At 43.7% G+C, this 26,319-nt stretch overlaps 1 protein-coding gene across 1 annotated transcript; it reads right to left on the bottom strand.

The window, feature by feature from the left end:
• Nucleotides 1–6,895: 6,895 nt before the first annotated feature.
• LOC142750949 (uncharacterized) lies at nt 6,896–14,335 on the bottom strand. Its single transcript, XM_075859931.1, has 2 exons — nt 14,110–14,335; nt 6,896–8,185 (listed from the first exon to the last, which is right to left on the bottom strand). The coding sequence occupies exons 1-2, from the start codon at nt 14,168–14,170 to the stop codon at nt 7,287–7,289; spliced, it is 960 nt and encodes a 319-aa protein (XP_075716046.1). The 5' UTR covers nt 14,171–14,335; the 3' UTR covers nt 6,896–7,286.
• Nucleotides 14,336–26,319: the final 11,984 nt, after the last annotated feature.

Genomic DNA, 26,319 nt, shown 5'->3' with positions numbered 1-26,319 from the left:
AGACAAAACACCTTAAGTATTGTTCTAGAGATTGATTAGTCCTCTCCGTTTGACCATTGGTTTCAGGATGGAAGGCAGAGGAGAAGGACAGATCAATCCCCAACTTCATACAGAAGGCTCTCCAAAACAATGAAACAAATTGTACCCCTCTGTCCGAAACAATATTGACAGGGACCCCATGGAGACGCAGGATGTGTTTGACAAACAAGTTTCTTGAGGGGCACAAAGTGGCACATCTTACTGAAGCGGTCTACCACCACCCACACCACCGACTTGCCTTGGGATGGAGGCAAATCGGTGATAAAATCCATGGAGATATGTGTCCAAGGTCTCTGGGGAATGGGCAACGAACGCAGTAAGCCCGCTGGTCGGGACCTGGGAGTCTTGGACCTAGCACAAACCTCACAAGCGGCGACGTAGGCCTTAACGTCTTTAGGCAACCCAGGCCACCAATAATTTCTGGTAATGAGGTGTTTGGTACCCAGGATGCCTGGATGACCAGATAGTGCGGAGTCATGATTTTCCCTAAGTACCCTTAGCCGGAATTGCAGGGGAACAAACAGCTTGTTCTCAGGAAGGTTCCCGGGAGCTGAACCTTGATCAGCAGCAATTTCAGAGACTAAATCAGAATCGATCGAGGAAATGATTATACCTGGAGGCAAAATACAAGCAGGATCTTCCTCCGAAGGAGGGCTGGCCATGAAGCTACTCGACAGTGCATCAGCCTTAATATTTTTAGACCCAGCCCTATAGGTAACCAAAAAATTGAATCTGGTAAAAAATAACGCCCAACGAGCTTGTCTCGGGTTTAGCCTCCGGGCAGATTCTAGGAAAACCAGATTCTTGTGGTCGGTAAGGACCGTTACCTGGTGTCTAGCCCCCTCCAGGAAGTGGCGCCACTCTTCAAATGCCCATTTAATGGCTAAGAGTTCGCGGTTGCCAATATCATAGTTACTCTCAGTTGGCGAAAACTTCCTGGAGAAGTAGGCACAGGGGCGGAGATGGGTGAGGGACCTGGTACCCTGGGACAAGACAGCCCCCACTCCCACCTCAGATGCGTCAACTTCCATGATAAATGGCTCCATTTGGTTGGGCTGAACCAGCACCGGGGCCGAGATAAAGCACTTCTTAAGGACCTCAAAAGCCTGGACAGCCTCAGGAAGCCAGTGGAGGAGATCAGCACCTTTGCGAGTGAGGTCCGTAAGAGGCTTAGCGATGACCGAGAAGTTAGCAATAAATCTCCTGTAATAATTAGCGAACCCCAAAAAACACTGTAGCGCCTTCAGGGAGGCAGGTTGGACCCATTCCGCTACTGCCTGAACCTTGGCGGGGTCCATGCGGAATTCATGAGGAGTGAGGATTTGACCCAAAAATGGTATCTCCTGTACCCCAAACACACATTTTTCGGTTTTGGCAAACAGTTTGTTTTCCCGAAGGACCTGGAGTACCTTCCTGACATGCTCAATGTGGGAGGACCAGTCCTTGGAAAACACCAGTATGTCATCAAGGTACACTACAAGAAATATCCCCAGGTAATTTCTCAAAATCTCATTTATGAAATTCTGGAAGACCGCAGGGGCATTACACAACCCAAAGGGCATGACGAGGTATTCGAAATGGCCTTCGGGCGTGTTAAACGCAGTCTTCCACTCATCCCCCTCTTTGATGCAAATAAGGTTATACGCCCCCCGTAGATCCAATTTAGAGAACCATTGGGCCCCCTGAACCTGATTAAAGAGATCAGGAATCAAAGGAAGGGGATACTGGTTCCTTACCGTGACCTTATTCAGGCTACGGTAGTCAATGCATGGCCTAAGACCACCATCCTTCTTCCCCACGAAGAAGAAGCCAGCACCTACCGGAGAAGAAGAGGGACGAATGTAACCCTTGGCCAGGGATTCCTGGATATACTCTCTCATGGCTTCACGTTCGGGACAAGAAAGATTAAATATCCTACCCTTAGGAAGCTTAGCTCCTGGTACCAATTCGATAGCGCAATCATATTCTCTATGAGGAGGTAACACTTCGGAGGCCTCCCTAGAGAAAACATCAGCGAAGTCCTGAACAAACTCGGGTAGCGTATTCGCCTCCTCAGGGGGAGAAATAGAATTAACAGAAAAACATGACGTACAACATTCATTACCCCATTTGGTTAGCTCCCCAGTATTCCAGTCAAACCTGGGATTATGCAACTGCAACCAGGGAAGGCCTAGAACCAAATCGTACGATAATCCCTGCATCAACAGTACAGAGCATTGCTCCAAATGCATGGAGCCAACAAGGAGTTCAAAAACAGGGGTATGCTGTGTAAAATAACCATTAGCAAGAGGAGTGGAGTTGATACCCACTACCGGGACAAGTTTAGGCAAATCAATCAGAGGCATAGCAAGAGACATAGCAAATTCCACAGACATAATATTAGTAGAGGACCCTGAATCCACGAAGGCACTGCCGGTAGCAGACCTACCACCAAAAGAGACCTGAAAGGGAAGCAAGATCTTAGTACGTTTCCTATTTACTGGAAATACCTGTGCGCCCAAGTGACCTCCCCGATGATCACTTAGGCGCGGAAGTTCTCTGGCTGCATTCTTACGCTTAGGACAGTTGTTCACTTGATGCTTGTCATCCCCACAGTAGAAGCAGAGACCATTCTTCCTGCGGAATTCTCTACGTTGTTGGGGGGACACGGAGGCCCCGAGCTGCATAGGTATCTCTGAGTCTTTCGGGGAGGAACGAAGCAACGGAACTTCGGGAGGCATCATGGGGGAGTCGGAGGAGAAAACACATAAACGTTCATGTTGTCGTTCCCTGAGACGTCGGTCAAGTCGTACCGCTAAAGCCATAGCCTGGTCTAGGGAGTCAGAAAAGGGATAGCTAACTAGCAGGTCTTTCAGGGCATTCGACAGACCCAACCTAAACTGGCACCTTAAGGCAGGGTCATTCCACCGAGAAGCTACGCACCACTTCCTAAAGTCAGAGCAATACTCCTCAACAGGTCTCTTACCCTGACGTAAGGTCACCAGCTGACTCTCGGCAAAGGCAGTCCTGTCAGTCTCGTCATAAATAAGTCCGAGAGCAGAAAAGAAACAATCAACGGAGGAAAGTTCAGGGGCGTCAGGAGCAAAGGAGAAGGCCCACTCTTGGGGCCCTTCCTGGAGCTGGGACATAATTATACCCACCCGCTGGCTCTCAGAACCTGAGGAATGAGGCTTTAAACGAAAGTAAAGCCTACAACTCTCCCGAAAGGAGAGAAAAGCCCTCCGGTCCCCTGAGAACCGGTCGGGCAACTTGAGGTGGGGTTCAAGAGGTGCGGTGAGGGGAACTACCAAGGTAGCATCAGGCTGGTTGACCCTCTGAGCCAGGGCCTGGACCTGTAGGGAGAGACCCTGCATTTGCTGAGCCAGGGTCTCACGGGGGTCCATAGTGGTGTCAGGGACCAGGGTAGACTAGGTATGGGCTTGTTATTATGTAATGACCGGTAGGGAAACGGACAAGTGAGCCCTAATCTACCCGCCACTCTGTCCCTGCCTACTTGCAACGACCCGCCCTAGGCGACGGGGTACAACTGGGCGGCGGTCCCTGCACTCAGTAAGTGCACGACAAACACGACAAACATACAAGGGAATACAAGCAAGGGAAAGGGGCAGTTGCCCACGGCAACACCGTGAGCAACCAGAGTGGTGAACGAGCCGAGTCAAGCCAGGAGTGTGCGAGGTACCAAACGAAGAGCAGAAGAGTAGTCAGTAAGCCAGGGTCAGTATGGAGCAGGAACAAAATAGAAGGAGCTGTAGCTGGGCCAGGAAACCACACGAAAAAGAATAACAAGCAAGGAGGAACAGGAAATGCAGGTATAAATAGACAGAGGGCGGGAGCTAGCTGAGTCTGGCCAGGCTGCGATAGGCACTCCCACTCCTAAGCCTGCCAGCCTGAGTGGTGGAAGCTGGAGTCAGTCTCAGGGATGTAGATTCAGGTGCTGACTGATTAATTAAGGGAGTTAACCCCGAAGCTGTGCCTGGCAGATCCTTTACACCATGCCAATAGGATGCCACGAAGGCCTCATTGTTCCAGGATAGCTCTCCGGAACTGGATCGTATACTCACCCACGGAGGTGTCCTCTTGGCGAAGGTTGAAGATGACAGTGGCTGCCGATGAGACTCGCCCAGGCTCCTCAAAAACAGTTCGGAATATTCGCATGAACTCCTGGAAATCTCGGGTTTCGGGTTCCTGACGTTCCCAGATAGGATTAGCCCATGCCAGGGCCTTGCCAGTTAGGAGGGATATGATGAATGCGATCTTGGCTCCATCTGACGGAAATACTCGAGAGTGCAGGGTAAAATGAATGTGGCATTGGTTCAGAAACCCCCGACAAGCACTGGCGTCTCCATCGAACCGAGAGGGCAATAGCAGCGAGAACCGAGGATCCGGACAGGAATTGCCAGGAGGAGTAACAGGAGGATCGGCTTGAAGGACTTGCATAGAGGCAGGAAGAGAAGCAACTAGCGTCTCTAGCTGCTTCGCTATAGAGTCCACTGCCATGAGGAGCTGATCCTGCCTAGCTCGGAGATCCAGCAGATCCGCCTGCATGGCTTGGGAGGGTGCCAAGCCCTTGAATTGACCAGCGGAGTCCATGGCCAGAGCATACTGTCACGATGCGGGGTGTGGACCCACTGGGCCGTACCGCGTAGCGGGATGGCTGCTGGCCAAAGAGGTAAGTACAGAGTTCAATTAGTTCAGCGAGGGTACCTGAGGCAATCATAGACAGTAGCGAGGCAGGCACGTCCAGGACCAGGCGGCGGGAAGTCATCAGGTGAGGTGTAGCAGATCAAGCGTAGACTGTAGCACAGCACGGCAATAGCACAGCACGGCACTAGAACTAGGTAGCACGGAAACAGGATACGGGATACAGGAGCAAGGTACACTGGGAAACTGGAAGACACTGGGAGACCATAAGCACGACAAACGATGGGTAACAAACAACGCTCTGGCAAATAGCAATAGGACAGAGCCCTTTTTATAGCCCAGGGCCGTGCATGCGCGGGCGCGCGCGCCTGCCAGAGACACTCGAGGTCCGAAGTGAGTGCCAGCGCCTCATAGGAGGACGACACTGCAGCGAGGTAAGATATCCATGGCCACGGCCGTCGAGGTTAACGACCGAACGACGGACCGTGACCATAGACGTTACAGTAGCTCTTACTTATCATGCATTGGTCTCTTGAACAAAAACAGATCAATTGTCCCCAACTGACAGCATCAACAGACTTTGCATAGATCAATAGTGCAAGCGAATAGAATAAACTTTATAATATATCTTAATTAGATCAGGCCCACCCCCACAACTGTTTATTAAATTTACTGCTTTTTCCGTCTCTTAAAGACAAGATGGACTATCAGCTCACTGAGGGATGAGGTTACAGCTGCCCATAGAAGTCCATGGAGAGGAAAGGAAAAGGAGCAGGAGCAGAGTGAGGGAGATACAGAGTGACACAGACCCTGCTGCAGCTTCCTGGTAAGTGTTCTACCTCACCTCATTTCTGAATTCACGGCTACACTGCTCATTACTGTTGTACAATCTCCTATACGTTCCAGCTGCTTCTATACATGTGATATATAGATAGGAGAGCAGAATTCTCCTCTTCTATGTGTGTAGTGTATACAAGACATGATAGTAGTTAGACTACACCCAAAAGCTCAGCAAAAACAGGGAATTTGAGATAGAGCCTGCAGAGTGGAAGGCTACTAGAAATTGCAGAATACAAGTCATATAAGGGCCAAAAATTGTGTTTCTCATGTAAACACATATGACAGTCTATTCTGAAAAGTCACCTAAAAGGTTAGGTTTCGCTTTAAGGAACAATCGAAAAAGTCAGTTACCTGAGGATGTGTTTTGTTTCTTGTCTCTTTTATGGGGCACGAAGCAAGGCAATATCAATAAATGCATTAAATACTTTACAATACCCATTTTAGGCTTTGTTCACACTTGCGATATCTCCTTTTTGTCAGGTTTCCATTGCTCCTTGACAGCCAGTATAGTATAACATACTGTGCTATTCTATCCAGTATAAAATATGCTAAACTAAAGGATGCATTATAAGGAGTTAGTAGGGATCCATTACATAACGAATCCACCATATCCATCATGGCTCATATAAAACGTTACCCATGACGACATAGTGAACAGAGCTCTGCTCTGCCCATTAACATTAGCAATGTTGTATAATAGATTTGGCTAGTTTATAATAAATGGTGCTAAAACATACAGCATGATCACTTGGTGGTTAGAACTGTTACCTTGCAGCACTGGGGCCCTGGGTTCAAATCCTACCAAGTACAATACCTACATGAAGTTTGTGTGTTCTAGCCTTGTATGCGTGGGTACTCCCGTTTGCTCCCACACTCCATAAATAAACTGATATTGCATAGCCCTCAGACCCCAGAATCAGATTCCTCAGACCCAAGATTTTGACCCCAGATTCAGACCCCCAGACCCAAGATTCAAACCCATCTGATCCCAGATTCAGACCCCTCAGACCACAGATTTATATACCCCAGATTCCGACTTCAGATATTCAGAACCTTCAGACCACAGATTTAGAATCCCCAGGCCCCAGATACAGACCCCAGATTCTGACCCTGCAGACCCCAGATTCAGATCCCTCCAGACCACTAGTCCCCATATTCAGACCGCTCAGTCCCATGTGGAAACATACTGTATTTATCCATGCATAACAAGCCACAGCAAAGATATTGCTAGAAAGTTAACCTTCAATTCTGCCTCTATACCCCCAGGGAAGAATGTGAATTGTCCAAGGCTTGTAAACAAGGCACATACGCTTTTATCTTCAGCTACCAACTTGTTGCAATGCACGAGGATTGTCTGGTAAACACTCAATCAGCTATTTATTGGTTGTAGTCTGTGAGGACTATATGGCACATTTATCTAAAGACATTAGATAGATTGTTCAGACACTCAGGCACGGTAAGATTTTCACCAGCTTAGTAAAAATTTACAATTATTTCCACTTGCTTTGAGAACTCTGTGTGCTAAACTACCATCTGTTTGCATTTACAGCACATTGCGTCCAATATGATAACAGATGAAGGCAATGCTTGGTTATGGGTGTCAGTCACAGAATAATGACACATTAGCTTTATGTGTCATTGTAAAATAAAGCTCAGTTTTAAAATGAAGACATAAAAGCCATGTCCAATTCCTTGGTGATTCTAGGTGGCTACTGGTATGAAATAGTTGCGATAGTATCAAGGAACTTGTGGCTAAAATGAATAATTTAAAAAAAAGAGAGCACAAAAATTGAAAAGTGGAATAAAAAGAAATAAAAAATTCCATTGAGCAATTCCTCCTGCCACTGTGGGATGTCCAGTGTTTCGTCTGGCAGGCATATACGCTGTACTCTTGCGTGCTCTTGATTATTATCCTTGTGTAACCTTTTATGTTTTATACTAGCTCGTGGTGTATTTTCTTCTCCTTTTAGATGTTGTCTGGAGTGACCATCGTGTTCAACTCTCTTTGGTTTTGGAGTTATGGCTTGCTCCTCACAATATGACTCTTGTTTCTGCCTCTTTATTTTAGGTTCCAGGTGACTACTTGGGTTGGTAAATTCAAGCTTACGTTTGTTGTATTGTCTTTTCTTGTAGTCTGGGTTGGTAACAGTTACTGCAGAAATCTTTGAGTCTGTAGATTGTTTTATTCTCATTATAGATTTAGTCAATTGCCGGTCACATTTAGAAGATGCTGTTTCGGAAGATGTAATTGAATCATGTTTCTCATCAAAACAAAAAGTATTTTGTTCTGTCATTGACCTTTCTGATTTGTTTTGTCCGTTAAAACTTGGTAGAGGCTCTGTCTTGTCCAAGTTAATAGTCTCATATCCTGATGTTGTAGACTGGTCATGAGGTTTCTCTGAGGCCTCTTCTATTGTCTTACGTCTTGTCTCAGTAGTGGATGTTGGCTCTATGTCATCGGGTTGTGGAAAAGGACCTTTAAATATTGGTGGTGAGAAAATGAAAGGTCGAGGCTGTATATCTGGAATACCCATATTTTCATTATCCAGATGGGTAGGAGAAATATCTCCCAAGGTGTTGTCTTCATTTGTATTTATTATGGCAATTACTGGAGCACAAATCTCACCCAGTGTCAGTATCAGATCTGAGTTATCCATGAAGTGATCTGGAAAGGAGGATAACATGAATAATAAAGTCAATTTATTTATATACCTACAATCTTAAACATGACAACTCTATTGTTTTTTTTTTAATTCTTGCATTTGTTTGAAAAGGACTGAGCTTCTATGAGTTATAATACCAGACATAGACAAAACCAAATGTACAGTGCTGTGCCCAAAAACAATGATTGGCAGGGGGCTCAGAGTTGGACTCCACCGATCAGATATTGATGGCCTATCATAAGGATAGGCCATCAATATTACAGTGTAGGCCCATAGTCATACAGTTGCAGAGCCTTAGACTGGGTAAATAAGGGACTTAAAGGGAAGGTGTCAAATTTTTTATCATATTGCCTTTAATATGATATTAACATAAATTTTATTTATTTGTGTTCTCATGTTCTACTTTTTACTGTGTTCTTACTTTTACTTCTCTATGGGGGCTGGCATTTTTTTTCATCTCAGTATGTGTCGATTAACGACACATACAGAGATGGAATACGGCACATACAACCCCATAGAGAATGCGAACGGGAGCCGTTCCATTCTCAGAAGCGTAAGTAAAAGTAGTAAAATATAAAACAAATTATCAATTTGGTATCCTTGCAATCGTATTGAGCTGCAGAATTAAGCTAATTTGTTGTTTTTACCGCACGGTGAAAGACGTAGAAACAAAAAAACATAGAGGAATTTAGTTTTTTCCCAATTCCACCCCACAAATAATTTTTTTTCCCGTTTCCCAGTACATTATATGGTACTTTAAATGGTGCCAATTGAAACTACAATTCCCCCCGCAAAAAAATAAGCCTTCATACCACTCTATTGACGGAAAAATTAAAAAACTATGGCTCTTGGAAGACGGGGAGTGAAAAACAAAAAACTTAAAAATGAAAGAATGTCTGGGTCTTTAACCCCTTCCCGACATTTGTCATAAGTATACGTCATGGAAAGCCAGTGCTTCCCGCAAAATGTTGTATACTTACGACAAATGTATGGCACCAGCTCAGAATCTGAGTCGATGCCATCATCCCCGGGTGTCAGCTGTATGTTACAGCCGATACCCTGCTGTAATGGCGGGAACTGAAATTAGCACCGATCCCCACCATTAACCCCTTAAATGCAGCGGTCAAAAGCGATGGTTGCATTTAAGAGGTTTGCAACTCATCGGCACACCAGCAATGAAATTGCCGGGGTGCCAGTGACTGCAATGGAAACCAAAGGCCTAATACTGGCCTCCCGGTCTGCCTAGTACGGAAGCATTCCAGGCCCCGGCAAGATGGCACCGGCTCAGGAGCTGAGGCGGCCTCATCAGCGGTGGATGTCAGCTGTATGTTACAGCTGACTTGCAACTGTAATGGCAGGAACCAGAGTTAGCTCCGAACTCTGCCATTAACCCCTTAGATGCATCGATCGCTGCATCTTAGAGGTTGCTATCAGATCGGCAGCCCTGCATGCGATCGCAGGGCTGCCGACTGCTGCTAAGGCAAAAGGAGGCCTCCTGCTCTGCCATTACGGAAGCCGATTAGGCCCCGCCCGGAGGCGAAGCCTATATAGCTTGCTGTCAGTGAACGACTGACAGATCTAATACATTGCACTACATAGGTAGTGCAATGAATTAGAAAAAAATAATCAGACAGTTGGACTTTCAAGTCCCCTAGTGGGACTAAAAAAAATGTGTAAAAAAATCGCCCTTTACCCTTATCAAGTCCTTTATTATTGAAAATAAATAAATAAACCATACATATTTGGTATTGCCGCGACCATAATGGCCTGAACTAGAAAAATATTATGTTATTTACTCCACACGGTGAACGGCGTAAAAAAAATAATGCCGGAATTTCAGTTTTTTGGTCACTTTGCCATACAAAAATTGGAATAAAAAGTGATCAGTAAGTCGGATGTATCCAAAAATAGTACCCATAAAAACTATAGCTCGTCTCGCAAAAAACAAGCCCCCAGGTCTGTCGACGATGAAAATAAAAAGTTATGGTTCTTACAACATGGTGACAGAAAAAAATACAAGTAATTTTATTGTGCAAAAAGTTGTAAAACATAAAAAAGTGCTATAAATTTGGTATCGCCAGAATCGTACTGACCCACAGAGTAAAGTTAACATGTACCTTATTTTTCGGATTATAAGACGCACCTGACCATAAGACGCACCCAGGCTTTAGACAACAGAAAATAGGAAAAACTTTCACATTTTACTTCTTTTACAAAGAAAAAAATATTGTTTAATAAAAAAAATGTGTTCAGTTTCACCACATTCTGAGAGCCATAACTTATATATTTCCATCGTTTGAGCGATGTGAGGGCTTATTTTTTGCAGGACGAGCTATAGTTTTATTGGCGCCATTTTTTGGTACATTTTTTTTAGCACTTTTTCATTTAATTTTTTAAGCGCTAAGGTGACCAAAAAAACTATTTTGACGTTTTACATTTTTAAACTCACTGTGCGAGTTAAATAATGTTATATTGTAATAGATCGGACTTTTACGGACGCAGCGATACCAAATTATTTTATTTTTTTATATTGTGCTTGGGGAAAAATGGGAAAAGTTTTTTTTTTGTTGAACTTTTAATATATACAGTGAAGGAAATAAGTATTTGATCCCTTGCTGATTTTGTAAGTTTGCCCACTGTCAAAGACATGAACAGACTAGAATTTTTAGGCTAGGTTAATTTTACCAGTGAGAGATAGATTATATAAAAAAAAAAAAAGAAAATCACATAGTCAAAATTATATATATTTATTTGCATTGTGCACAGAGAAATAAGTATTTGATCCCTTTGTCAAACAAAACTTAATACTTGGTGGCAAAACCCTTGTTGGCAAGCTCAGCAGTCAGACGTTTTTTGTAGTTGATGATGAGGTTTGCACACATGTTAGATGGAATTTTGGCCCACTCCTCTGTGCAGATCATCTGTAAATCATTAAGATTTCGAGGCTGTAGCTTGGCAACTCGGATCTTCAGCTCCCTCCATAAGTTTTCGATGGGATTAAGGTCTGGCGACTGGCTAGGCCACTCGATGACCTTAATGTGCTTCTTTTTGATCCACTCCTTTGTTGCCTTGGCTGTATGTTTTGGGTCATTGTCGTGCTGGAAGACCCAGCCACAAGCTATTTTTGATGTCCTGGTGGAGGGAAGGAGGTTGTCACTCAGGATTTGACGGTACATGGCTCCATCCATTCTCCCATTGATGCGGTGAAGTAGTCCTGTGCCCTTAGCAGAGAAACACCCCCAAAACATAATGTTTCCACCTCCATGCTTGACAGTGGGGACGGTGTTCTTTGGGTCATAGGCAGCATTTCTCTTCCTCCAAACACGGCGAGTTGAGTTAATGCCAAAGAGCTCAATTTTAGTCTCATCTGACCACAGCACCTTCTCCCAATCACTCTCAGAATCATCCAGATGTTCATTTGCAAACTTCAGACGGGCCTGTACATGTGCCTTCTTGAGCAGGGGGACCTTGCAGGCACTGCAGGATTTTAATCCGTTACGGCGTAATGTGTTACCAATGGTTTTCTTGGTGACTGTGGTCCCAGCTGCCTTGAGATCATTAACAAGTTCCCCCCATGTAGTTTTCGGCTGAGCTCTCACCTTCCTCAGGATCAAGAATACCCCACGAGGTGAGATTTTACATGAAGCCCCAGATCGATGTCGATTGACAGTCATTTTGTATGTCTTCCATTTTCTTACTATTGCACCAACAGTTGTCTCCTTCTCACCCAGCGTCTTACTTATGGTTTTGTAGCCCATTCCAGCCTTGTGCAGGTTTATGATCTTGTCCCTGACATCCTTAGAAAGCTCTTTGGTCTTGCCCATGTTGTAGAGGTTAGAGTCAGACTGATTAATTGAGTCTGTGGACAGGAGTCTTTTATACAGGTGACCATGTAAGACAGCTGTCTTTAATGCAGGCATCAAGTTGATTTGGAGCGTGTAACTGGTCTGGAGGAGGCTGAACTCTTGATGGTTGGTAGGGAATCAAATACTTATTTCTCTGTGCACAATGCAAATAAATATATATAATTTTGACTATGTGATTTTCTGCTTTTTTTTTAATATAATCTATCTCTCACTGGTAAAATTAACCTAGCCTAAAAATTCTAGACTGTTCATGACTTTGACAGTGGGCAAACTTACAAAATCAGCAAGGGATCAAATACTTATTTCCTTCACTATATATATATATATATATATATATATATATATATATATATATATATATATATATATATATATATGGATAGTAAAGGACCACCAATCCCCAAAATATTGTCAGCTTTACTACAAGTTTTGTTGGTTTTAAGAGGTCAGTGAAAAACCAGAATAAAACTATCTAGAGCCCATACTGTGTTGATCATGAACAACTTGAAATCCTCAAAAAAAAAAAAAGCACAATGCCCATATCGCCAGTTATGAAATAATGATAAATATAACAGCTGAATATGGCAGAACATGGTCATAAAAACACAGGCAAAAATATAAAAACTCAGTTTATCAAAGGATATGGTAATTATTCACTTCTGAAGGTATTCATCTAGGGGTGTAATAAGAATCTTTAAAGCACAAGGGGTTGGCAGACATGGATGAGGTTGTAGAGAGTAACAATTGTTATTTTTTTCATAGATGTCAGTTTCATTTTTTTGCAGTAGGAAACAATCGAGAAACAAATGTCTGTTCCGCTTTTTTCTGTAGTACAGAAATATTCCATATGTTTTCTTCATCTAGGGGTATAATGAGAATTTTTAGTTTTGTTTAGTTATTTTGTGTTCAAGTTTGTAATGGGGCAATAAAGCAAGTGGTATAAAACTAAATTAATAAAATTAAAAGCGGCAAAAGTGGTAGTGAATAAATGTGAAAAATTGAATAAATGAACAAAATTAATAATCTAAAGCGGAGTGGAAGGTTTTAAAGCAATCTTTAATACAAAGGCCGGGTTTGGAGGGGCATGTGTCGCATTGATAACGAGAATCTTTACGGATTCCTCGTTTGTGGCAAACGGGACATCTTTTTGCGCCAGTAACTTTTTTTGTGTGGGGGGCACCTCTGCTGGAAAATTTTGCCCTCGAACTATTCTTGAGGCTTCACTGACTGACACTGAAGGTTCTTCTTCCCCACTGCTTTCAAAAATGTATTTTTTAATTACATTTTCCTGGTATTCCAGGTATCTACTCTAGTGGCCGGCAGATCTGTACAAAATGTACGAGTTATACATCGCTACCTGGACTAGATGAATAACTAACTTTTTATACCTGGTCCTGGATTTCCTCATAGCATTATTGGGCTTAATCATTTGGTTGGAAAGATCGACCCCTCCCATGTATTTATTATACGCCTGTATACAAACAGGCTTTGGGGTCTCAGCAGATCTGCCTCGCACAGGGACGAGAGTGCTTATCTCATTGTGTATTGTGCTGAGCATATGGACATCTTTCTAGTCCCTATACTTTAAGAAGAGCACCCCGTCACTGCACATTGCCCTGCTTTCGCCAAATTGTAGCCTTTGGCCTAGGAGGGCCTTTGGGAGACCTCTCTGATTTTTCCGTACTGTTCCAAAGGCTACGTTTTGTTTTACGATCAAACATTTAAAAAGTGGAACACTGGTGTAAACATTGTGTAGGTACAAGTGGTAGCGGCGCATGTGCAATAACTAGATTTGTAGTCGTGTTGTGCTGAGTACTACATCTGCCTTGTTACACCAGGCCTGGTGTCTGCCTGCTGCCAAGGTCCCATCCGAGCCTATCTTCCTGCTGTCTGAAGTTACCACAGGTACACCTATTCGAACTATTGACTTTACTTGTATCCTGATGGCCAGCTGCCATACCGTTACACGCTCCCTCTATAATCTTCCATGTTATAAATATATGTAGAACTGACATAAATCCAGGAGACTATATAAGAAATGATGTATGATGAGCTCCTACCTGCCATGATACAGGTGTGATATACATATATAATATCACTATCGTCGGCTGGACTCTTCATACTCTCAGATCTTCTTCTCAACTGATCAACTGAAAAATTTCAAATCAGTTTGTTTAAGGCAGTTACCATGGAGATAACGGCAGGAAAGCGCTGATGTCCCTGCATGGAGGTTCTGTCAGATTTAAAGGGACACTCACGATAACCAGCGAGATTTCGCATTCTGATTCAATATGCTGCCGTAGTGGGTTGTGGGAAGCAGCTGAGCATGCTGGGAATCTTCTAACCAGGAAGTTTAGACCTGATTTCTGCGGGGAGTTGGGTTATTAGCATATAAGACGCAGGACTTTTACAAAGGTTTATTTTATTTTTTTAAATGACATGTATTTAGAAAAATATTTATTTTTAGGGGACTAATTATTTTTCAAGTTAAACACATATGCTGTTCTTAGTGATAGGTCCTCTTTAAGTAGGTATTTACCTAGGGACCTACACTGAGGAGGGAATGCTTGTGTTAAAATATAAAAGGGCCCAACATTTCAAAGGACAGAGGTTTCTTGAAAATGTCCTATGGGCTCAGCATTCAATAGTTATGCTCTTGGCAGTCACTATTTTTATGGGCAGCATACACACTACTCATCTCTGGGACCCTCTGGAAAACGGGGGTCCCTTGATGGACGTTTGTCAATCCTCTTTCTTTTCGCAGGTTAAAAGAGACACTTCATTGTCAGTGTCACATCATGTTGATGCTGCAGTAACTTTTCCTGCCAGTACAGGTGCTGCCACGTTGCTGTTGGGCACCATAAGGCTATGTTCACACGGAGTATTTTGGGGGAGGAATATCTGCCTCAAAATTCCGTTTGGAACTTTGAGGCAGATAATCCTCTACCTGCACGCCGATTTTCGCGGCGATTATCGCGCCGTTTTTCGCCCGCGGCCATTGAACGCCGCGGGCATAAAACAGCGAGAAATACGCTTTCTCCTGCCTCCCATTGAAGTCAATGGGAGGTCAGAGGCGGAAGCGCCCGAAGATAGGGCATGTCGCTTCTTTTTCCCGCGAGGCAGTTTTACTGTTCGCTGTACACAGGGGGGAGAGGAGCACCTCATAGTTTGAGAGGCACTGCGCTACAGTCTCGTTGCAGGGAAGACGGGATAGTCCCTAGATTTTCTTGTCTCGCCGCCATTGACACCTGGAGCAGTAACTATGGACATGGCCAATCTATGTCTTACATGGACCAATGGGTCAACCTGCATACAGCTAATATATGATAATAAATAAAGCAAGTCCAACTAATATTTACATTAGCAATAGTTTGAAATAACTTAAAAACGTTGTTAAAAAATCGACACTTCACCACTGACATCACTGCACGGACATTGATTGGTTATAATGGTAACGTGTGAAATATGACACGTCACTGCGGACTAACAATGATCGATGGAGTCTATGGAACCGACAGCGCTGGATCAGCGGGAGATTTGAAAGGTGAGAATATATGTTATTTTTTAAACTGTCGGAAACCCCATTTAAATTGACCAGAAGTCATAGCATATTTATTCAATATAATTGTTCTATTCAGTCAAGGTGATGATGATGATGATGATGATGATGATAATGATGATAATGATGATGACACCAACAAGATGTTATCTGATGAAAGAAGGAAAACAGTTGTGAAAAATCAACAAAAATGCCTCTACTGTATCTATTTAAAAGCTTTGCACGTTTTACCTAATATAATTTATCCTGCACATTTTCATAATTATTTTGTAATTATTATCTGTCATTAAACTTTAACACACAGGGACTGTCAGTACTTATATGATGAAGGAAACACATTGTAGTAAGCAGGGCTCCATCTAGTGTCAAAACAGCTGAATTTCACCCTTCACTGCGCCACCTGGTGTTTGAAAACTAATATTTATTTCAAAAACATTTAATTTAGTTGATTTTTTACACAGTTGTGTTCAGAATCTACAGGAACCAATACAAGTTGTCGGCAAAAACTATAAAGAAGTAAAAAATAGGTTAATACCAAACACAATTGCAAATAACTGAGCGAAGCAAAGCAATGGTGGGTTGTTCTGTGGCTGGACCGCAATTAATCGTTTAGCCCCGGGCTGTATTTGAGACTTGGAATACTGCAAATGAGAAAAAATAAAGTAATAAATGTATGTACAGAGATAGTAAAAATGAAGAAATACTCAAGATTCTATACTAGGTCATCAAATGTGAGAAAATTTGCAATGTTGATCATATTAGGTTGGGCACATATTGCATATTTGCTGCAAAAATACCGTTGTGGAATCTGTAGGAAATAATAGTAGAATGTGAGTTTGTAAAAAAAGACCCATTCAATAAGGTCTCTTTCACATGGCAGTATTTTGCTTCAGTATTTGTAGAAGCGGGTCCAAAACAAGTAAGAGGTGCAAATCTTTCCATTATATATTTTCTCTTTGTAGGTTACCCTCCCGGTTTTGGTATCCAAATACTGATGCAATATATGTACAAATCAAAATATGCAAGTGTGAAAGTGTCCAAACAGTGTAATCTGCTGTAGATTTAATGTGTGTTGTCGATTTTCGGTGCAAATTTAGTATTGGAATTTGGTGTGGTTTTTTTTCAGGCTGCTTCAACAGCGTATATTTTACAAAGTATGTGAATTTAGCCTTAACCGGTTAAGGACTAGGCTGTTTTACAGCTAAATGACCAGAGCAAATTTCACAATTTTGCTATGCGCTTCTTTACATGACTATAACTCAGCAGGTGAATAAAGTTCATCTTTGAATTTTACACTCTTTTTAAAGGACAGATAGGGCTTTGTTTTAGTGGCATTTGTCAGTATATATCATTTTTTTTTTTTTCACTAAAGTGGGCAAAATTGGAAAAAAATGCAAGAATTTAACAATTGCGTCGGTTTATGCTAGCATTTTTCACACACGGTATGAACCACGGCCAAAATTAATCTCCTTTCACATTCTTCCACTTCTCCCGTGCATGGGGATACCAAATATGTGTGCCTTATTCACTGTGCGGGCATGTGCCAGGGCTTGGCATAAAAGGAGGCTTTTTGGCCTTTTCGGTCCAGGAATTTTGCATTTGATTTTAGAGCCGTATACTGTTTTCTGGGGGGCCTAATGCTGCTGAAACATTAGAAACACCCCATAAATGACTTCATTCACACAAGTAGACCCCACAAGGTTTCCTTCAAGGGGTTTATCATATTTTTAGCAAGTCCAGTTTTCTTCTGAAAGTTTCTTGAATAAGATGGAACAAAATAAAATCAGCACTTTTTTAGCAAATGCGTCAGTTTAGGCTAGTATTTTTCACACACGGTATAGACCACGGACAAAATTCATCTCCTTTCACGTTCTTCCACTTCTCCCGTGCATGGGGATACCAAATATGTGTGCCTTATTCACTGTGCGGGCATGTGCCAGGGCTTGGCATAAAAGGAGGCTTTTTGGCCTTTTCGGTCCAGGAATTTTGCATTTGATTTTAGAGCCGCATACTGTTTTCTGGGGAGCCTAATGCTGCTGAAACATTAGAAACACCCCATAAATGACTTCATTCACACAAGTAGACCCCACAAGGTTTCCTTCAAGGGGTTTATCATATTTTTAGCAAGTCCAGTTTTCTTCTGAAAGTTTCTTGAATAAGATGGAACAAAATAAAATCAGCAATTTTTTAGCAAATGCGTCAGTTTATACCAGCATTTTTCACACACGGTATAGACCACGGTCAAAATTAATCTCCGTTCACATTCTGCCACTTCTCCCGTGCACGGGGATACCAAATATGTGGCCTTATTTATCACATAGAGATGTAGGAGGGCGGAGGATAGAAGAAGATTATTTCACAAATCGCTTTTTTTCAAAGCTGGTTTTACAAAACTCAACAGAGTTTCTATAACACTTCCAAAATATCTGCTCTTGAAGCAGAAATCCCAAAATATTCATCTAGGGGTATAATGGGAATTTATTTTTTGGGGTTTTCTAAAATAAGAAATTTCAGGTTAATGCAAATGGAGCTCTCCAGCAGATGAACTTTAGAAAACATCAAACATGACATCCACCCCCCACCCATTCCCTCCCTCACCCTTGGAGTAAAATCAGGGGAAAAATAAAAACGTAATGTAGGGCAAATATATTTTCAACAAATTAACTAAAATCTAATAATTCAGAACAGTGTGGTATTTTTTAAAACATGGCTCAATGCACAGGCCTGGTTGCGAGGGACATGAGGGACAGAAATATCGGGAATCTTTGCGGTGCCCGTCTTTTCTGCAGACGCGGCACTTTTTCTGGGGGTTGCTTCTGGTTGCTGTTGGGGGAATCCGACTGATGAAGTGTCTTTCAGTCAGTCGCGTGACATCCTCAGACTGGGGGCATTCTCGGGTGTCCTGAACATCAAAAATGAGGCCTTCAATAATTTTCTCCTGGAAATCCAGGTATGTGTCTCTGCCTCTGTTTTTTTTATAGAGCACAAATGAGTTGTGGATGGCCACCTGTAACAGATAAATGGCCACTTTTTTGTACCAGGTTTTAGTTTTGCGTTTTACTAAATAGGGCTGTAAAACCTGGTCGCTTAAATCCACCCCCCCCCATGTACTTGTTATATTCGGACACGCTCACTGGTTTGTGCTTGTCCGATGTTGCCCCTCTTTCCCTCACTGCCACTGTTCCTGCGGTATGAATCGTGCTTAGCACATACACATCTTTGCGATCCCTGAACTTGACCGCCAGCAATTCTTCAGATGCATAAGCACAGGAGTCCCCCTTTACCATGCGCTTCCCCACTAATTGCTGTGGAAAACCAATTCTGTTTTTGCGCTTGGTACCACATGCCCCAGTCCTTGCAGCATGCAAATGCCTAAACAGGGGCACACTGGAATAAAAATTATCACAGTACAGGTGGTACCCCTTGTGAAGCAGAGGCTGCATTATCTCCCACACAATCTTACTGCTGGTGGAAAGATCAGGGGGGCATCCAGGAACATTTATTGTGCGGTCCCGCCCTTCATAAATCCTGAAGGCGGTGGTATATCCTGACCCGCTTTCACACAATTTGTAGAGCTTAACGCCATATCTTGCCCTTTTTGAAGGTAGATATTGGCGAAAGCTAAGTCTGCCATGAAAGTTGAGGAGGGATTCGTCCACACTTACATTCTGCTCAGGGGTGTAGAGTTGCAGAAATAAATTATTCAGGGAATTTATTAGCGGTCTTATTTTGAACAACCGATCCCGGTTTGCATCGGTACTTGGGGGGGCCTGTGCGTTGTCATTGAAGTGGAGGAACCTCATTATTGTCTCATAACGAGACCTGGGCATTACTGCAGAATATACTGGGGTGGCTTGGGCGGGTCTTGTTGACCAGTAAGACCTAATGGAGGGCTTTTTGACAATACCCATATTTAGGGTGAGCCCCAAAAAATTTTTTAATTCCTGCAAATTGGTGGGCGTCCAATCTCTGGCATGGGTGGATGAAGGTTTCTGCCTTATATATTGCGTGGCATATAAATTTGTTTCGTGGACAATCTGATTTAGGATGTCGTCCGTTATAAATAAATGGAAGTAATCCATTTGGACAAAATTTGTATTGTCCACGGTTATGCCAGGAGTGGCCGTAAATCCGTGGATTCTAGGCCCAAAAGATGGGGCAGGTGCCCATACAAGAGCCTGGACTGGAGGGACCAGGCTGTCCCGTGCTACAGCGCTACTTGGCCCTGCGCTTTCAAGTTCTGCAGTTTCAACTGCATCAGGGACAACGTCCCCTGAAGATGAACCTGAAGTGACGCTGTCATCGTCACTGCCCAAAACAGGTTCCATCTCGGACGCCATCTCTGATGCGGTCTCCGACTCAGACCACAGCATGGCGTATGCCTCCTCGGCGCTAAACAACTTCCTCGCCATAACGTAACTAACACTAACACTAACTAAACAAATTTTTTTTTTTTTTTTATAAAACACACAAACTAACTGCTATATATATCTACACTACCGCTAACAAAAAAATAAACCGCTATTGCTATATATATTATATATATGTGGATATATATATAATTATATACTCCCTACCTGCCTATTCTAATAGAATAAAAGAAAGAAAGGTAGATAGATAGAAAAAAAGATAGATGGATAGATAGATTGTATAGATAGATAGAAATCTATCTATACAGAGAATGTTTTAGTGTAACTGTATTTTTTTTCACTGTAATCTTCTGGCAGCAATTCTCCCGAGTCTCTTCTTCTCCTCAAACTGAAACAATGTTTGAGGAGAAGAAAAGAGGCAGGAGATTTACTGCCAGAAAAGTCAAAATAAAACAAATGTGGTCGCTGTGATAGGTTTTCACAGCGACCACATGATCAGGGACCATCAGATTGGTCCCTGATACTCTGCCCAGTGCCCAGAGCTGTTGGTAACAGCGAGGGCACAGGGCTGTGTGCACGCGATCGCGTGCACACTGTTTTCTATGCAGAAATGCATGTGATCGCTGTGATTGGTTGTCACAGCGATCACATGTTCAGGGGCCAAAAGATTGACCCCTGACATTCTGCCCAGTGCCCATGGCTGTTAGCAACAGCCAGGGCATAGAGCTGTGTGCACGCGATCGCGCGTGCACAGTCTCTGAAGTGCGGCCGTATATATACTATACGCCGGACTTTAGAGACCCTGACCGCTGGCCGTATATTTACGGCCAGCGGTCGGGAACCTGTTAAAGCAGTTGCATCATGACAGACATTTATGGTATGTGCACACGAGAACTGTCTTTTACGTCTGAAATGACAGACTGTTTTCAGGAGAAAAGAGCTGCCTCGTTTCAGACATAAAAGCTCCTCCTCGCATTATGCGAGGCGTCTTTGACGCCCGTAATCTTGAGCTGCTCTTCATTGACTTCAATGAAGAACGGCTCAAATTACGTTGCAAAGAAGTGTCCTGCACTTCTTTTGACGAGGCTGTATTTTTACGCGTCGTCGTTTGACAGCTGTCAAACGACGCGTAAATGACAGGTCGTCGGCACAGTACGTCGGCAAACCCATTCAAATGAATGGGCAGATGTTTGCCGACGTATTGTAGCCGTATTTTCAGACGTAAAACGAGGCATAATACGCCTCGTTTACGTCTGAAAATAGGTTGTGTGAACCCAGCCTCAAAGTATATTCACAGGATATACAATTATTGTCTGATATATACCTCTAGGACCTGCACCTATCACCTAAGCAGGAGTCCCCCGACCCCTGCAGAGCTATGCAATTTCTGTAACTTCCATAGAAGTAAATGAGAGTTACGGAAACAGCGCAGCAAGCAAGTATTCTTATGTATTGTTATGGGAGTGATATAGAAGTGTGTTATGTTAGTTCTTCTAATCTATACAGTGCCCCATTTAAACTGTGCAGTAGCGTAACAATCACGGTTGCAGAGGGTGCGAACGTTCCCAGAGGGGAAGGGGACCCGTCTCGGATCCACTCAGGCTGACACATCACCGTGACACATACAAGGTCCTGATGCTTGGCAACATCAGGTCGTTGTGTGCTGCATCGCATAAAACATCCTGATGCTAACCGACATCAGGACCTTGGATACGATGTGTCACACCTAGATGTGGGGCGGCGGGATGCCTGCAAACATGTAAGGACAGGAACGGTGAGGACATTTTTCTTTTATGTCCGATCCGAGGGTTCCATTTTGCAGGGGATGGCAGGGGAGTGGCATGGGGTACAATTTGAATAATTTTGTGTTTTATTTTTCTCAATGCCTCAGACATACAGTACATGATTTGGTAGGTCCCAAACCTTCAGTACTTGTATGTTCAAAAACTATTATGTAAATAAATGATGTTTTTTCAGGCAACAGAAAACATTTTTTTTTAATAGAAGCAGTTCGTGGAAATTTTCACTGAACCGTACTGCATCATGTTTTTTCATGCCTTTTTCCCTATTCAGGTTAAAGGGCTATTTCCATCCTAGAATGTCCTGGCATAACACTGCCTTTTGCACCACCTTGTGTGTCGGAAGAAGCCAGTGTGGCAAAACTATGGAGTGGCACTGCCACATACATGAGGTCTAGAGAAAACGAGGCAACATCCATCTTGTGTAGCGTTCAGCGTGTTAAAGGGAATGTGTCGCTAGAAAAATATCTATTTTTTTTTTTTAGTTAAACTGTTAGTATATAAATGATTAGACATTGTTCGAATTTTTTACATTTTTTCACAAGTCAGGAAATATTATAAATTAGATTCTAATTTATAACATTTCCATGTGCTGGTCACTAGAGGGAGCAATTCCCAAAATTGCAGTATTGGCATGTGGTAAAGCAACCTTATTGCTTTATGCTGCAAAATTGGAGAAGACACACTCGCTCTAGTGTCCTCACACAATCCCCCCTCCTTTATCCTGGTTAGTGCCCGGAGAAAGGAGGGGGTTGAATGTTCAAACCTCCTACACTGTGTGCCACCATTTTTTGAGCGAATGCACAGTGTAGGAGGATTAGATACAGTGGTAATCACACAGTATAACACGAACATACACACAAACATAACTTACCTGCTCCTGCTGCCGCTGCTGCCTCCGCTCCTACTCCTTGCTTCTGAACATATGGACGGAAGCCACGACCGGAAGTAGTCATCCTACTGTCTGGCCGCGGCTTCCGGTCCACATGAAAATGGCGCCAGATTTCGCTTTGTCGAAGACCTTCCTTTTGGACTGTGTGGGAGCGGCGCATGCATAGAGAAGTAAAAGAAAGAAAAAAGTACAACACAAAAACACAAATAAATAAAAATTATTTTAATGACATACTATAAGCAATAATAACATATACAATTATTTTTTTTCATGACACCTTCCCTTTAAGACCAGTTGCACTACGATTCGCTAGGATAGCATAGGAGCAGAAACGCTTTCCTAGTAGTGCCGTAGACACTTTATTCTAGTAATTGACAGAGGTCAGCTCAGTTGGACTCCTGCAAAAAAGATATTGATGGCGTATCCTGAGATCATGGCACATTTAAGTTTTCCCATTCCCATTAACACAAATGTGGCTAGTTAAACAGAGGTTGTCGCCAGTGTTCCCTATAAGTTGCGTGGCTGTGCAGCCGAGCACCTTCCACGGTCCACCCGCTCACTAAAGTTTAAAGCCCGCGCACTGTCACGGGCGGCGGGCGGATGCAGTGGCGTCACTAGTACGAGATGGGGCTTCGGTGCTAGCAAATGCCACATTCACCTGTATGTGCGTCCTCAGGATGCAGATACAAATGAATACTATAGGCTCCCTGCGCAGGCCGGCGTGAGGACGTCACATCGTCAGGCCGGTCTGCGCATGCGTACCGCTCGAGAGGCAGTGTAGCGCTCCGTCTGTCGAGGGAGCGGGGCAAGGTAAGTACAATCTTGTTTTTAGGGGGCTGTGTGGAAATATACATGGGGTGGAGGGAAATACTGTGTAGCACTATAGACAAGGGGAGGGGGATTGCTGTGTGGCAGCATATACAAGGGATGGGGGATTGCTGTGTGGCAGTATATACAAGGGGAGGGGGAATTGCTGTGTGGCAGTCTATACAAGGGGAGGGGGATTGCTGTGTGGCAGTATATACAAGGGGAGGGGGAATTGCTGCGTGGCAGTAAATACAATGGGAGGGGGGATTGCTGTGTGGCAGTATATACAAGGAGAGGGAGGATTGGGAGGGGGGATTGCTGTGTGGCAGTATATACAAGGGGAGGGGGGATTGCTGTATAGCAGTATATACAAGGAGGGGGATTGCTGTGTGGCAGTATATACAAGGGGAGGGGGATTGCTGTGTGGCAGTGTATACAAGGGGAGGGGCATTATCTAAAGGGGGCTACATGGCAATGTCTACATGGGGTGTGTGCCACTATTTACAGGGGGCTGTTTGGAACTATCTACAGGGGTGGTGTAGGGCACTATCCACAGGTGGTATGTGTGGCTCCATCTACAGGGGGTCTGCGTGTGATGCTATCTACAGGGGGGTGTAGGGCACTATCTACAGGGGGCTGCATGGCGCTATCTACAGGGGTTGTGGGGCACTATCTACAGGGGGCTGTGTGGCACTATCTACAGGGGTGCTGTTTTCCACTCTACAGGGGAGGTGTGCGGCACTATACAGGTGGTCTGTGTGGCGCTATCTACAGAGGGTCTGTGTGTGATGCTATCTACAAGGGGCTGTGTGTGGCAGTATCTACAGGTAGCGGGTGTGACGCTATCTACAGGGGTTCTGTGTGACGCTATCTATATGGACAGTGGTGTAATGAGGGATTCTTTCATTGATGCCATAATTGGTGTTGAGAACGGTCTATTTTACTGGTGGATTTGTAATATTATAGTTTTTAAAAAAGTAATTAAAACTAATTTAAAATAAGTTTTCTTATTCTCTTATTTAGTTGCTATATTAGGGTTTACTGGGGGTATTATTTTTGGTCATCAGATCACCCACCATTGATGGAGACTCGCCCTTCTCCCTAACTGCTCCGCTCAGGAGCTGCCAAGACTTAGTGGGAACATTGGTTGGCGCATGATTACTTTTGCAAATTAATGTTGTTAAAAATTATGAGCCTATGTAAAGATATTCCCCTGATATTGCCCTACCTACACCGCATTTTCTAGTCTGTTTATTTCAAGTTGTCCTAGGATACGTCCTGATGTGGTCTGTCGGTAAAGTGGCCGAGTACACGCAAATTAAACCTTTTTATTCTCCCAAGAATGGCGCCTAACAACTTTGCTTCTGCACAGAAGAACCTCTATGTCACAAAAATCTGGCTGCAACATCAGTGGCGGATTAAGTAGACCATGGGCCCTGGGCTGTTATCCAAACTTGGGCCCCCCTTCCTCACCGCCGCCCTGCCGCGTCGTAACTATTTTTAACACTACCTTTTTGGGAAAGCATTAACAGTGTTACGATTTCCCTTGTCACAGCGCGGTGTCCCTACATAATGACAGGATCACACTGTGCAGGGACACGTCCTCCTGACAAGGGGAATTGTCTATCAGTCCTGGACTGCAGAAAGACTTTTTGTGAAATACAAGGATTCCTATAATAAACATGTCAGGAGAGGTGACAGATTCTCTATAAATCTAGTGACTCACATGTGACGACGTCTCAGATTCTAGTAGTTTTTTTCCTCTTTTCTTCTCCATCCGGTCCAGAGCACATGACGATTTCTCCCGGCCATGACTCATTTCTGCAGAATTTGCCATTCAGACGTCTCCTCACTTTTCCAACATTTCCACACCTATAAACGAAAATAAAGTTATTATGGTGCCACATACTGTACCCCTAAATATAATAGCACCAAACACTGCGCGCCTGAATATAATAATACCACACACACTGTAAAACACCACATACACACAGCCCCCTGTACATAGTGCCACACACAGCCCCCTGTACATAGTGCCACACACAGCCCCTGTAGATATTACACACCCCCATAGATATCGCCATACACAGCCCCCTCTATATATCACCCCCCCCCCCGTAGAGAGCGTTACACACAGCCCCCTATAGATAGTGCCATACAGCCCCCCTGTAGAGAGCGCCACACAGCCCTCCCCCTCTTGTAAATAGCACCAAAAAGCCCCCCTTATAAAGAGCGCCACACACATACCACTGTGGATAGCACTACACAGCCCCCCTTGTATATAGTGCCACACAGCACTCCCCCTTGTATATAGTGCCACACAGCGCTCCCCCTTGTATATAGTGCCACACAGCGCTCCCCCTTGTATATAGTGGCACACAGCGCTCCCCCTTGTATATAGTGGCACACAGCACTCCCCCTTGTATATAGTACCTCACAGCGCTCACTCTTGTATATAGTGCCACACAGCGCTCCCCCTTGTATATAGTGGCACACAGTGCTCCCCCTTGTATATAGTACCTCACAGCGCTCCCCCTTGTATATAGTGCCACAAGGTTATGTACACATTTAAAAACTTTATATATATATATATATATATATATATATATATATATATAGTATGTGTGTGTATCAGTGTGATTGATTTTATTTAAAAATATTTTTACTTTTTGAGATACGGCTGCTTTGTATCCTGTATCCGTCAGGTCAGCAGGACTGACAGGATCAGTGACACGCAGGATCCACCTCAAATCTATCACATCTAAGATTATAATTTAGCGCAGGGCCCGTTTCACTGATCCCGTCAGTCCTGCTGACCTGACGGATACAGGATACAAAGCAGC

The sequence above is a fragment of the Rhinoderma darwinii genome, chromosome 3, assembly GCF_050947455.1.
Source record: "Rhinoderma darwinii isolate aRhiDar2 chromosome 3, aRhiDar2.hap1, whole genome shotgun sequence".
Classification (NCBI taxonomy): Eukaryota; Metazoa; Chordata; class Amphibia; order Anura; family Rhinodermatidae; genus Rhinoderma; species Rhinoderma darwinii.
Note: the sequence above shows the minus strand (reverse complement) of the source record. Positions and strands in the feature narration are given on the sequence as shown.

Excerpts from the sequence above, each read along its gene's own strand:
- LOC142750949 (XM_075859931.1), bottom strand. The coding sequence starts at position 14,170 with ATGAAGAGTCCAGCCGACGATAGTGATATTATATATGTATATCACACC. Across the intron at positions 8,186-14,109 it reads TCACACCTGTATCATGGCAG|ATCACTTCATGGATAACTCA; the intron begins GTAGGAGCTCAT and ends CCTCCTTTCCAG.